The sequence below is a fragment of the Marmota marmota genome, unplaced genomic scaffold, assembly GCF_001458135.2.
Source record: "Marmota marmota marmota unplaced genomic scaffold, marMar, whole genome shotgun sequence".
NCBI lineage: Eukaryota > Metazoa > Chordata > Mammalia > Rodentia > Sciuridae > Marmota > Marmota marmota.
This window is the reverse complement of record NW_025999990.1, coordinates 13,961,317-13,975,939: the sequence shown is the minus strand read 5'-3', so window position 1 is coordinate 13,975,939 and position 14,623 is coordinate 13,961,317. Positions and strand designations below refer to the sequence as shown.

At 38.5% G+C, this 14,623-nt stretch overlaps 1 protein-coding gene across 3 annotated transcripts in view; it reads left to right on the top strand.

Annotated features, from left to right (window-relative positions):
- The window catches only part of Rab27b (RAB27B, member RAS oncogene family), a 140,779-nt gene extending 128,142 nt beyond the window's left edge, over window positions 1–12,637 (top strand). For all 3 annotated transcript variants that reach the window (XM_048806193.1, XM_048806194.1, XM_015482232.2), the window contains 3 exons: window positions 2,051–2,154; window positions 4,860–4,983; window positions 6,458–12,637. In XM_048806193.1, the coding sequence (XP_048662150.1) occupies window positions 2,051–2,154; window positions 4,860–4,983; window positions 6,458–6,647 (418 nt within the window). In that variant the 3' untranslated portion in view covers window positions 6,648–12,637. The remainder of the gene's footprint in view (window positions 1–2,050; window positions 2,155–4,859; window positions 4,984–6,457) is intronic.
- The last annotated feature ends 1,986 nt before the right edge of the window (window positions 12,638–14,623 follow it).

The following is a 14,623-nucleotide window of genomic DNA, read 5'->3' as shown; positions in this document are numbered from 1 at the left end:
TCAGAAACACAGCTGCTTTCCCCTCGGAGAGTCCAGCGTAGGGTGGAAACTGAAGAAACAAATGATTGCAATTCTGCCCTAGAATAGTGACAAGGAATCAAAGGTAGTAAGTGAGCCCTCCGGGAAGAGGCTGTCACCCAGATGTGGGTGCTGGGGAAGCCCCTGGAGGAATGCTGTTTCCTCTGGTGCCATGTTTATGCCCACCCACAGAGTATGAGTGAGGGTGATCCACTCTAAAAGAAGGAAAGGGGAAAGGATGCCTTAATGTGAGGTCACCCACCGAAAGACCAGCAGGTGTGAGAGCCCGGGGAGGAGGGTGAACTTTCTCAGAGCTGGAGAAGCTCAGCATGCCTGTGGGAAGTGAAGAGATGGAGCTGAATTGATGAACAGCATCTTGTCCCTGCAGAGCCCTGGCAGCATATTAAGGAGCTGGGGTGTTAAGAGCCATCTATAATTGTTAAAACGTTGGTAGCAGAGTAGTCCTCAATATGAAGCAATGCGGGTACCAAAACCAGAGTCATGCCAGGGGAGATGGACAAAACTGAGCAGGTCAAGAGGTTTGTGTCACCTCCACACATCGTTTGAAGGAGACAGAAGTTGTGGCAGCCAGGTCAATGACGATGGCACTGACAGGAAAAGAAATCAGGAGGAGGGGCTGGTTTGTTTTTGGACATAAGAAGTTGGAGACACCTGAGTTTCCCCCAAGTGGAAATATCCAAGTAACTAGACACCTTGTGTGAAGGGCAGGAAAGATCTGGATCTATAAACATTGGATTTCTCAACAGATAAGCTGTCGTTGAACCAAAAAAGTAAATGACATGATCTAGTGCCTACTTACAAAATGAGAAAAGTCAAGAATAGAACTTTGAGCTGGGTGTGGTGGCACATGCCTGTTATCCCAGCAACTCAAAAGGCTGAGACAGGAGTATCACAAGTTCAAGGCCAGCCTCAGCAACATAGTGAGACCCTAAACAACTTAGCTAGACTGTTCCTCAAAATAAAAAATAAAAAGGGCTGGGGATGTGGCTCAGTGGTTAAGCATCATTGGATTCAATCCCTGGCACAAAACAGAAAAACAAACAAATTTGAGAAAACCAACATGAAAGATCTTTTTAGACTAAAATAGGAAATGAACAATTGGAGGACATTTAGGATAGAAGGTGATATACGTCTCCATTTCCAATTCAATGCCTTTCCAAAATCCATTGTCAAATTCAAAACCTCTGGTCCCTATGTGTGGTCTGTGGTTTTGCCCATTGCTAATGTCTCTGGGGATCTCAGCAGACCTTCAGCTTCCCAGAAGAAGTTGTGGGGCTGGAAGAGAAGCAGGAGAGAAAAGTGTCCCCATTGCACATAGAAGAGCATGTTCTTCAACATCCTCATTAGAAATGAGTGAAGAACCTTCCTCCAACTTCTTAGCCTCTTCTGTCCTGACCCCCTCTGGGCATCCTATTCATCTTCCTCTCCTAAGAACTAGATGCCAGCTCAAAGCTCCATTTTCCCCAAGGAATGCTTTAAAAAGAATCAATTCACCAAACATTTTCCTTACAAAAGAAGTCTAGTTCCAACTGCTAACAAGTTGTGGTTTTCTTCATATGCTTCCAGGCATTCATTTTCAGGATTTTTTGTGCCAAGTTTTCTTCTGGGCACAGACAAGAAAAATTGAAAAGTATAAGTTTAAGTCCCCGCTCTCTCAAGTGGCTTACATTCTAACTGTGGACCATGCCATGCCCATGAACCAAGAAGGAAAACATTCCAAGAGGCTGTGTAAGCAAGCGTGGGATTGACTATTACAGACACAGTGCATATATAAGTGCCCAGGGCGTATAAAACCAGGACAACCAAAGTCTGGCCTGGCCCTCCTGCCATCTGTCTGCCTGCTTTCCTCAAAGGAGGAAGCCTTTGCAGCTTTCTAACCACCATTTCTGTAGGATAATCCAGCAGGACCAGCCATGGAGACTTCACACCCGAAAGGGAAACAGTGTTGTTGGTTCCATGATCATAAGTCTGTGGACTAACTCCCCAATCCGCCCACTGTGCTTTCTCGCAGGTTCCGGAGCCTCACCACCGCGTTTTTCAGAGACGCCATGGGCTTCTTGTTAATGTTTGACCTCACCAGTCAACAGAGCTTCTTAAATGTCAGAAACTGGATGAGTAAGTGGGACTGAGTCATGGGTGCACTGGCTTGTTTGACTTGGGAGATGCGGCCAGGTTGGGTACCATGGGCTATCTTTGAAAAGGCATAAGAGTTTAGTATTTCCTGTGTCACCTTCACAGTGGTGGCTTCTACTTGGATCACCCAAGGTAGCTTGGAATCACATTTTCCTTTGACCCTGTTCCTGGAGGAAGCCTTTGCAGCTTTCTAACCACCTATATTTAAGGTCTTTATTATAGTAATTAAAAGACTATTAACACCACTTGTCTAGTAAGTCTTGAATGACTTGTTATAACTAAGTGAGCTTCCACTTCTGCAGCCCCTCACCTGGGGAGGGCACAGAGAACAAGAGCAGTGTTTTCTGAGATGGGGACATTAGCCCTCTGATGTGTTCAAGCATGAAAGAGTTAAAGTGGCCAGGAATTGCTCCAGGACAGACAGACAGCTGTGTGAGGGGAAGGCCTACCCCATCAGTCATTCAGCTCACATTGGAATTTGCTTCTCAAGCAGTTAGTTGTTCCAATGTGAGGATCCATTTTTCTGATATAGGAAAATCTCCAGCATCCATGGTCACCTCGATATAATACACAACTGAAATGCTGCCTGATCAGTCATAGAAGTGGGGTGGAAGTGTCAGAATCTGCCCTTATTTATTTTTTTAATTGACATGTAGCACAAAAGAGACTATTTCATTCACAATTTTTAGGACAGATAAAAAGTTTGATCTAATGAGATGCACAGCAGCAGGCCGGATCTGTTGCCCTGTGGGCTGGTTCTGCTCTTGTTCTTTCTGGATTTGTCTGGGCTGTCTGTGGCCAGCATGATGCTGGGTTTTGTTTTGTTGTTTTTAAATTGGATCCCTTTTTCCCCTGCTGAAGTTCTTTGACTTTCCATTTCACCTGGAGGAACATTAGCAGAGTCCCTGAGGTCCTCCTGAGGCCCCTGTGATTAGATCTGACTTCTTCCTCTTCACTTGTACAGGGCCGGGGCTCCCAGGCCAAGGGTTGGGGGACATGAGTCCTGTTCCTGCCGTGGGCCTTCTACTTCCAATTTCCTCAGTCTTTATTTCTCTCCGTTTTTGTTTTGTTTTGTTTTGTTTTACAGTATTTTTACAGTTATTTCTTTCCCAAGATTTTGTCCAACACTTTATTTCTTGGGAGAGGCTTTTCCTGACCCACAACCTCATCTAAAAGGACACTTGACATCACTGTTTCCCCCCAACACTCTGCACAGTTCCTTTAGTCACTGTCACCACATGTTACTATATTAAGTATTTTTGTACTTTTGTTTTTGAATCTTTGTCCCTCTGGAATACAGGCCTGGGAATGTGCACACTTGGTCTATTTCATTCCATTGCAAAGTCCAGAGCTTGGTGAGCAATGGGCACAGAGTAGATCTCTCTCTCTCTCTCTCTCTCTCTCTCTCTCTGTGTGTCTGTGTGTATGCATATTTATTTCTTTTACTTAAAATTAGTAATATATACTTAATAATTAAAACCTAAAAAAGCTTTCAATGTGAGTTCAATAAGAGTTGCAACCAATGGGCAAAACATCAACAGATTTCTGTCTTTCTTAATTGTTTCTCCAAATGAGTGTTTATTCTGGGATCTGTCTCTATTTCCTTTTAATATGTATTTCCCTATCCCAATTTTGGTGGCATTATTAGATTCTGAGGGGACAAGAAGATAATAAGATTATTAAATTCTTTCCAGAGGTTGATTTATTTGTCTTTTTTTTTTTTTTCAAGGCAGATGAGACTCTTGTTTTTAAGTCTCCAAAAGGATAATGTTGGGGTTTAAGATAATCTAGTTTTGTTTTGTTGTTTTTAAATTGGATCAGTTTAAAAACAACAAAACAAAGCTAGATTAATTATCTTAAACCCCAACGTCTAGTTAACACTACATCTAATTAACACTTTAATGTCTAACACACAAATAATTGATATTATAGGGAAAGCCTTTGGTTCTTCCTGTAGTTTTGGCAAGATCCTACACAACCAACACTCCTTAAAGTAGGCATTAAAGTAGCCTCTGATTTAGAAAACACAAAGGGACAGATTTCTTATCTTTTTCTTTCTTCCCCATATCTTCCCTCCCTCCCCTCTTCCTTCATTCTTCCCTTATTTCTGTCTGTCTGTCTGTCTGTCTCTCTCTCTCTCTCTCTCTCACACACACACACACACACACGCACACACACACACACGCACACACACACACACAGTATTTTCTTGGAGAAAGCAGAAAACCAAGATACCTGTCCTAAAATGAATTATGGTAGTTCAAAAATGTTCCATTGCACTGATCACCTCTTGGGACAACAGAAAAGGTGAAAATCTAGCAGCTTCCTAATGGAATAAGCAGATTTAAATAGCTTCAAATTGTGTTCTGGTACCTCCGCTTGTATCTGGGGAGCAAATGGTATGCGGTGGTTTGCTGAGCTCTGGGCATTTCCCTGGATGTAGAAGAACTCAGAGAGGTATTGATGCAGGTACTTCTTGGACATTATTCACTGTCTGCAGTTTGTGAGGCATTATCTCCATTTTATAGACAAGGAAACTGTGACTGAGAAGAGTAAGGGACTTGGCTAATTACTAGTAAGCAACCAAACTGCAGATGAACAATTCGATTAGAATCTGGAGTATGAGCAGTCATTTGACATTGCTTGTTTACATCTAACTTGCTGGTTCCATCTGCTTCCTTTCCAAGGCCAACTGCAAGCAAATGCTTACTGTGAAAATCCAGATATAGTATTAATTGGCAACAAGGCAGACCTGCCAGACCAGAGGGAAGTCAATGAACGGCAAGCCCGGGACCTGGCTGAAAAATATGGGTAAGTCAGTTCCACCAAGAACGCTCTGACCTAGAACTCTGCTGCCCAATGAGTAGAGCAGACACGAGATTGGTGTTTAAAGGAATCTCCTTGGATCAAGAACAGGATGTGAGCTGAAAAAGACCCTCCAAAGAAACATGTGATGGTTTAATGCTTTACTTAATAATAATAGCAGGTGACATTTACTGAATTCTCATATATGCTAGCAACTGTTCCTAGGCTTTAACTCATTTAACTCCTTATCACCACATAGAGATACTGGAGTAATTCCATTTTGTACATGAAAGATTGAATCACTAAGAGATTAAGTACCTGATAGAAGGCCATATAACTAGTAAGGAGCAGAACTTAAATTAAGTTCGGACAGCTTATGATAGCAGCTCATGTGCTTAAACAGTATCCAGTTGCTCAATAATTACACAAGTCTAAAGAGGAGTACCTGACATGGACATGGTAATGTAGCCCTTGTCCTGAGCTTGAATGACACCTAGAAACAAGACCAAAAAGAAATCTATGTACTTAAAAGAGGACTTCCACCATAAAATTTGTCATTAAAATCTTTTAATTTTTTTTAGTTATAGATACACACAAAACTTTTATTTATTTATTTCTCTGTAGTGCTGAGGATCGAACCCAGTGCCTCACCTGTGCTAGGCAAGTGCTCTACCACTGAGCAACCATCCCCCAAATTTGTCATTAATTTTTAAGTTTAAAGCAATTTTATACTATCTGCCAATTTTGTACTAAAGGATTCTTATTTGGAGTTGTAAATTTTACATCTCAGAATTGTTCATTCTAAATAAATATAGGCCGCATTCACGTGAATATCCATTCAGTGCATGTCTCATTTCTAAATTAGATTTTTAAATGATTGATTGGGAGGGAAGTAATATTTTCACGGTAGTTTCAGTCACAAGTTTGGGCATTTCCTCCCTCCTATTTTTTAAAAGAATGATAACACCTGGGCTTCAACATCCTGACAGCCTCCTGCAGAGGTTGCCCTGTCCATAAAACTGATGATAGCCATCCTAAAGATCAGCCCACTAATTTTTACTTAACTGAGAAAAAGCAAGGATGTTTTCCAATGTATCCTGTGAAAACACGATTTCACAATCTCTCTGCCAGCCATGTTTTTGCATGTGTGATTTCTTCCTCTTAAAAATATTTATCATTAGCATTCTGTGCGAGAATTCTGAACATCCACTTTTCTTGGCATTTTTTGAGACTACAGTAAGCTCCAGAAGTGTATTATATGGCAGAGTGACTCTATGTAATAATGATAAGTCGTATTCGTGAAAAATGCACAGAGAGAGAGAGAGAGTGCTAACATAAAAATGATAACTGTGTGAGGTAATACATTTGTTCATTAGCTAGATTTAACCATTTCACCATGTATGTACATGAAAACATTTTTTAATAGGATGCACATGTACAGTTTTATCTGACAATATATGTGTGATCTTTTCTCTGCTAGCATACCATATTTTGAAACAAGTGCTGCGACAGGACAGAATGTAGAGAAATCTGTGGAAACCCTTCTGGACTTAATAATGAAGCGAATGGAACAGTGTGTGGAGAAGACACAAGTCCCTGACACTGTCAATGGTGGAAATTCTGGAAAGCTAGATGGGGAAAAGCCTGCAGAGAAGAAATGTGCCTGCTAAACTCTACCTAGGAACTGATAATCAAGAACCCCACCCAAATATTCCTCCCCAAAGCAATGATAAGCCACACAATCATTGTTGAGTAGACCATGAACAAAGGCATGTCTTTCTTTTTCTGCCAGATCTGTTTTAAGAAATCAGAGTAGTCAACAGTGTTCGAACAAATTGACCAATTCTCCTTGAGCCCCTTCCAAACACAAAGATTTTTTTTTAAGGTGATCTCACCATCATGGATGTTTCTTTTTCTTTTTTTTTTTTTTAATAAAGAAGTTGAGCATATAAGAGAAAATATAAGAAAGAAATGTTGGTGAGTTTTAAATGAGAACAAACATTACCTTGTCACATTGGAGAAGGAAGGATGACTAAAGGTGAACATGGAAAGTTGCCTTTAAAAAAGTTTATATTTACTTTTTGTACAGAATCTGATACCTAGTTCCAAATTTGCATTGGGGAAAATATAATAGCAACAATGGTTATACAATGAATAATTCTATATAGCTCATAAAAGAATGACATTACTGTGCATAGCCAATAAACGACACTAAAATGCTCAAGTGCTGCTAGGGTTGTGAGAGGGTGATTGTCAGATTTCTGCGAAAATGAGGAGATTGCATAACAATGTCATTTTTATATTCCTAACAAGTGGCAGATAGACCAGAACAGAACTATGATGGCAGAGTAGAAGTGATTGCCTAAAGGAGAAATGAAAGTATGGGGATATGGCATTTGGACAGCTGAGATTAAATGTATCTGTCCAGATGCCTGGAAAAGTTACTTAGCCAAATTTCACTGAAGCCAATTAGAAGCTGACATTATTCATTGGGATTAGGAGGCTCTCCAGAGGTTTCTATTTCAAACAAAATGTTAGGAATCCATGGGGGTGGTGTTCAGCTTCATGTTTCATTTTCCATAGCATATCTTGATAAATAGTCACAAGGAGAAATAAACTGTTGCTGTTTACTAAGTATCTCTTTTAAAAATTATTGTCAAGAAAATCTATCTAAAATTAAAAAAAAAACATAAAATGTGTTGGTGATATAAAACCCAAAATGACTATCAATTGTGGGTTTCCTTTGTTTACAAAAATCTGGGAGACTCTAAGTCACATACCTTCCTTCAACCTTGGCTTTGAAAACCATTGCAGAAAAGCAGGTGTATCATTTGTAGATCAGCAACTTCAGAATAAGGATGGAGCAACTCTGTGGTCACTCTGGATTTTCAAATGATTAATCACATAGAAATTGAAGATATCTCCTTATTAAAATGTCTTTTTTTATTTTGCCTAAGGCAAAAGAATGCCTATGGTTGGAACTGTAATTGAGGAGTGAACAGGAACAGAGCTCTATCTTATCTCACCAAAATTGCGGCAAATTGTTCTATTTTTTTAATATATATATAAGCTGTCTTTTCTTTCTAAGTATTGTCACAAAGTATTTTCCATTGGCCAGTTCTCAACATCATCTAAACTAATATTACATTCATTTTTATCTCAGTTTCTGATATCCATAAGCATTCCTATAACAATATTAAGAATGTTATCAATTTTAACAAAGGCAATGCAATACAATTTTCCATTTTGAGTATAGGGTTTTTTTAATAGGATGGTTCCTCCTCTTATATTTTTTTCCGGCTACACCTAGTTTTTCCATACTCTATGCACATTTAATTTATTAAATTATATACATTAGAAACAAAATACCAGCACCTTCCCCCTCGTCAGTATCATAAGCATAGGCAGATCCAAGGGAATGTCTGTTTGTAAGGTTCACAGGATGGTCTAGACCCATCAATGTGCTTCAGGTCAGAACGATCTGGAAGCTTTGATGGGATCAGTCCCCGTGTAGCTCTCAGTGCCCAGCACCTCTGACTTCTGGAGCACCACACCAGCTTCTAAGATGGATCATGGTTGGCTTTTCCTTCCAAAGGTATTTTCTCTGGAATGTTCTTCAAAATCTCAGTGCCTGTGCCATGAAGATAGAAAGTTATTACTTAAGATATTTCTTCTGGAAAGAAAGTGGCGGGGAATGATATAACCACTGCTGTGGCCAATTTTGGTGAACTTTTGTGGTCATGATAATTTCTTCTTTGGATTCCAATTGTGATGTCCCCTGCATTTTCCTAACAGGGAATGTTTGTTCTTTATAAAATGCCAAAGCAATTATTTTGTTTTGATATGTCTTTTAGTTCCTCTTCATTTTCCAATTACATGATTGATTTCCTTATGCCAAGATTCTGTCACTATCAGTTATTTAATGAGTATTTTTTCAGGGTCTGTTTTAAGATCATTATTTGATAGCTGTAGCATGAAGCAGAAGGTGATGGTGCCTGTAATTATAGAACTATGCTTGTAAAAATAACAATTATTGGGTAACAATCTCAACAGGAATGAAATTTAAGACTGGAAAGAAATTAAAATATTATTCTACTTACAAATAAAACCTTGTCTAAAAAAATATTTTCTCAGTAAAATTTGGCATCTGACCCAAAATCTATGTAATCCATTGTTAGAATGGGATCTCTCATTATTTCAGTATTAATAGCTCTGTATTAATTCATTTTATAATTTCAAATTGATCTTCTACCATGATATGGAACTCCATGTTTTTATATTCCAGAACAGCATATATTTTTAGCCACAATGTGTCCTGTTATTAATTATCTCCCAATCAGAAAACCATAGTGTATTTTGGAGACCTACTTTAAAAGTACATGACTCCTTTCTGATACAGAATCCATTTTTGTGGAGTTTACACTGGTTTGATGTTTACATTTCCCTAACTCAGTGCCTCAGATACCTCTGTGACCAAATTCGTCTCCAGCCACATAGCTCACTTCCTCTAACCTTGTGTTTTAGGAGGGCTTCACAGAGACAGTCCTCCCACAGCTAAAGGTCTTCTGAGATCTTCAGCAAAAGATTCAAGGACTTCTTGGTATCTGGAGACAACCACCACCTTCTCTTCATTTCCTAGCTTGCTTCTCGTGGATGGGCATTCCTGGATACTCTTGATTTGTGATTAGGTACAAGGCTGTGGTTTAATGTAAAAACAAGTCTTTTCAAAAATGTATCAAGAGTTGAGAGAACACAATGTTGTCTTGATCTGCCGACAAATGGGAGCAAATGTTGAAGTAGCAAAGAAAATGCTGAGTGTTGGGAGTAGCATTTGTGTCTCTTTCCCTAAAAGTCTTCAAGCTTGTAAGTCAGCACTCCAGCCAGTTGTGCTACCATGCCCATATTATCAGCAATCACACCTGTTAAATTTTTTTTTAAACCAGCATTTTTCTAGTACTTTCTTTGTTATTTTTAACCAGATGGGCCATTCTGTGACTCAGTGGGTCTTTGTCATACTTCTACAACAAGTTCTTTTTGTCCACCTGTTTTTTAACAGATAAAATGAACTGGACTCTCCTTTTCTTGTTCCCTTTATAGGAAAGAGAAGTTTGACTATAATGAAAGCTACATTAAACATCAATTCAATAGCAGACACTACAAGCTCTTTAAGCTGTACGTTGAGTGTGCGGGGACTCAACGAATGTGATGAAGCCCATGCATCCTCTCACCAGTGGGGCAAACTCAGGAGTTAGGAGCAACATGGTGCATGGGTGTGGTGAACAAGTAGGCACAGGTGTGACCACAAATCCTGTCCCATGAAATGAGGTCACTCACCATTCTCCTTCTCTGCTCACTTTGGAAAGGATATGCATCTCTCAACTCTTTGTATATCACACCAGAAATTTGAGCAAAGATCCTCATACTTAAAAGGATTTAGAGTGATACTCTAAAACTCAAAACTATAAAAAATAATATTCCAAGTCTCTGGATTCCTAAGATGCTGAATAACTTTAAAAGGAAGATTTGAGAGCTGATGTTAGCCAAAGTGTTAGAACAGTTCTTTCACCTTCTACTCCTAAGCTTTACAACATTAGAGGAAGTCTAGTGTGTTTGCATCTTTTAGAGAAAATATAAGCTATATAATATTTAAAGATGTCAAGATGCTGTCTATATTTGAATAGGTTGTCTAAGAATTTTCCATAAGCTATATTTTCTTAATTTTTGAGATATCAGCTTACTTCTGGGGAGAGTCCTGAGTTCTTAAACATGAAAATGGATGTCGAATATTATCTGAGATGAGTGTGGTCTCAGTGCTTTATAAATCTCTGAAGCTGCTTATCTCATAATGTAGAGCTTTAGATAAAAATTGTTACATATACATAGGAGATTTTCTAAAATTATTGCCTTCAAATTCTTGGGTAGAGACCCAACCATGGTATTGGTGAGCAAGAACAAGGAACAACAACCAAAAAAAAAAAATAGGAAAAAGTTGGCTAAATCATACTTTTCAATACAGTATAACATGGAGAAGGTCATATTGACTTTTAGGTAGAAAATAAAAACAGATATTTGTAACCAGATTTATGGAAAATATTTATCCTTTTTGTCTATTAGAGTTTATGCCCTTATAGCTAAGCTAATAAAAATAAACACCAGATATTTCACTATGTCATCAAAATTTTGTATACTTAGAGACATTTATTCACTGTATATGATGAATCCAATACTCTCATAAATGGTACTTTAATTTCAAGGTGTAGCATCTTAAAGATGTTTTTCTCCAAAGTTCTCTGTATAATTGATGCTTGAGATGTTTTCTAATTTCATATGTGGAGAGAAGATCGCTAACAAAAATAAACAAAAACATTAGTACCAAAATAGTGGAACTATTTAAAAGAATGTTACTTTTTTGGGAAAAATATACCAGGAAATCATCTTTTAATCGAATGGTTTGACTTTGTCTTCCTAATCCCTTTCCTTTCCCAGAGTTCAAGGAAGTCATGGCAAATAACCCCTTCGCTGACTAAGGCTTTAAGGATGATTAGCAAATTCTATAGAAGTCTACACATCTGACCTTAACTGAATAGATCCCTTATTGAACCTGTGGCTTCCATCTTTACATCTGTTGGCAAACCAAAATATTACCTGTCTAGCAAGTTAATTGTGTATGCTTGTGCTTATTTTTTCCCAAGGGATATTTCTCTCCAAATGTTCTTTGAGAGAAAGCTAGTGTTTTAGAAAGAGTAATGACCAGAAAGAACAATTTGGGGACCATGGGTATGTCATTAAATATCTTGGTGGCTTCTCCTCATATAATGTTTATAAACCTTGAGTGCCTCCTAGGGTTTTTATGTAAGGCTCAAAAGATAAAGTACATAAGAAAGTCTTGAAAATTATGTTCCATTTCCTAAACATATGCTATTATCACAAGATAATAACAAATGAAATACTCAGTCTTAGTTTGAACCTCTTGTGGTAAGAAGTATAACAAGGACCACACACTAATTTTAGTAGGGGTATTGGAAACTAAAAATGGGCCAGTGACCTCAAGGTCATTGTGTTTGATTGAAAACATTTAATTAAAAAGTATGAGCTCCATTTTAATCTGTATGTCCTCTTGTATTTCTTTCAAAGAAACCAAGTATATTGTAGGTAGTATAGTACAACTTGGTCAATGTCCTTCATGTATAAATAGGGCTTCTGTGTCCATAGCCTGGTAAGATTCTGACTGTATTTGAAATTAAGTAAAAAAAAAAATTATCCTGCTTTAGTTCCTGTGTTAAAAATAGACAATGTTCTAATCACATAGCACTCAAATGCTTCACTGTATCCCAACCATTCACCTTTCAGTGACCTGACTCTCATTTTTAAGCTAAGCATGTTTGTTTTGTCGATCTCCTATTCGGATCTCTGTTTTGTCTAATGCTTTGAATGTAGCTTGAAATTTTAACATGGTGTCTTCATTCTATATGCCCATGAATAGACCGTGGTTCCTGACAAACACTGTTAGGTCACTTTTTCGTTGTACCAAAGTTCTAGTGGCTTCAGAAATCATAGCATCCAATGATTTTTGTGGTGTCTGGGTTTGAATATTATGGTTGAGAACTGTACTCAGTGATTGTTCTGCACATTTTTCAAATAAAAAATACATTTTTATCAATTATTTTATGTACTTGGAACACCTTTATGTCTTGTGCTGAAGTTGGAGGTGTGGTAGGTGGGAACATCAAATCGGTATCAACATGAACTTGGTATCACATTAAAAACGGAATCCATGGGCTGGGGTTGTGGCTCAGTGGTAGAGTGCTTGCCTAGCACGTGCAAGGCACTGGGTTCGATCCTCAGCACCACATACAATAAATAAAATAAAAGTATTGTGTCCAACTACAACTAAAGAAAAAATAAATATTAAAAAAATGGAATCCATGCGGAAGTAGGAAGTAAGAAGTGATTTGAGCTCTGCCTCTTGGTTTTTGTTTCTCTCTCTAAACTTTCTCATTAATTAGTTCAATACTGGGCTTTGCTAGTGAAATTTTCTAATAATTTTGAATGATACATTGATTAAAATTAACTATAAAGATGTCAAAGTATTCTGTGCCACATAAGTCCTTCCTCATATTATTACACATATCTTCTTTCATAGCAAAATGCTGGGCAGATGGTGGTATCTCCCTTGGCCATAGACAGGTGAAAGTCAGTTCCAGGAATTCTGGACCACAGCCACACAGCTTTCTTTAAAATGTTCATTTGCAAAGACTACCTTGTTCCCAGAGTGGACCTCGCCCATATGCTACTTAGATTGGCTTTGCCAACATGATGATGAGTTTTTAATTTAAGATAAACAACTCTCCCAATGCAAGCAAATCACCCCGGGACCATTCCTTCCACTTTGCTCCCTGGGAGCCATAACGCTGTTTCACACAGGCACATTCATTTGCTGCTGGGTTCATTCATCTTAAACAATTCAAGATAAATCATTAGAGCCTTGCTTTCCCTAAAGATTGTATAGGATTTTTAAAAGTCATCTCATGCCCCACATTGAGGAAAAAACAGAGCATCCCGACTTTCACGTCATTGTACAATTTCTGGTTTTAAAACTTTGTGCAAGTTTTTTTTTTATTGGTTGTTCAAAACATTACAAAGCTCTTGACATATCATATTTCCTACATTAGATTCAAGTTGGTTATGAACTCCCAATTTTACCCCAAATACAGATTGCAGAATCACATCGGTTACACATCCACATTTTTACAAAATGCCACATTAGTAACTGTTGTATTCTGCTACCTTTCCTATCCTCTACTATCCCCCGTCCCCTCCCCTCCCATCTTCTCTCTCTACCCCATCTACTGTAATTCATTTCTCTCCTTGTTTATTTTCCCATTCCCCTCACAACCTCTTATATGTAATTTTGTATAACAATGAGGGTCTCCCTCCATTACCATGCATTTTCCCTTTTCTCTCCCTTTCCCTCCCACCTCATGTATCTGTTTAATGTTAATCTTTTCTTCCTGCTCTTCCTCCCTGCTCTGTTCTTAGTTGCTCTCATTATATCAAAGAAGACATTTGGTATTTGTTTTTTAGGGATTGGCTAGCTTCACTAAGCATAATCTGCTCTAGTGCCATCCATTTCCCTGCAAATTCTATGATTTTTGTCATTTTTTAGTGCTGCGTAATACTCCATGGTGTATAAATGCCACATTTTTTTTATCCATTCATCTATTGAAGGGCATCTAGGTTGGTTCCACAGTCTAGCAATTGTGAATTGTGCTGCTATGAACATCGATGTAGCAGTATCCCTGTAGTACGCTCTTTTAAGGTCTTCAGGGAATGTCCAGAGAAGGGCAATAGCTGGGTCAAATGGTGGTTCCATTCCCAGCTTTCCCAGGAATCTCCATACTGCTTTCCAGATTGGCCGCACCAGTTTGCAGTCCCACCAGCAATGTACAAGAGTACCCTTTTCCCCACATCCTCTCCAGCACTTGTTGTTGTTTGACTTCATAATGGCTGCCAATCTTACTGGAGTGAGATGGTATCTTAGGGTGGTTTTGATTTGCATTTCTCTGACTGCTAGAGATGGTGAGCATTTTTTCATGTACTTGTTGATTGATTGTATGTCCTCCTCTGAGAAGTGTCTGTTCAGGTC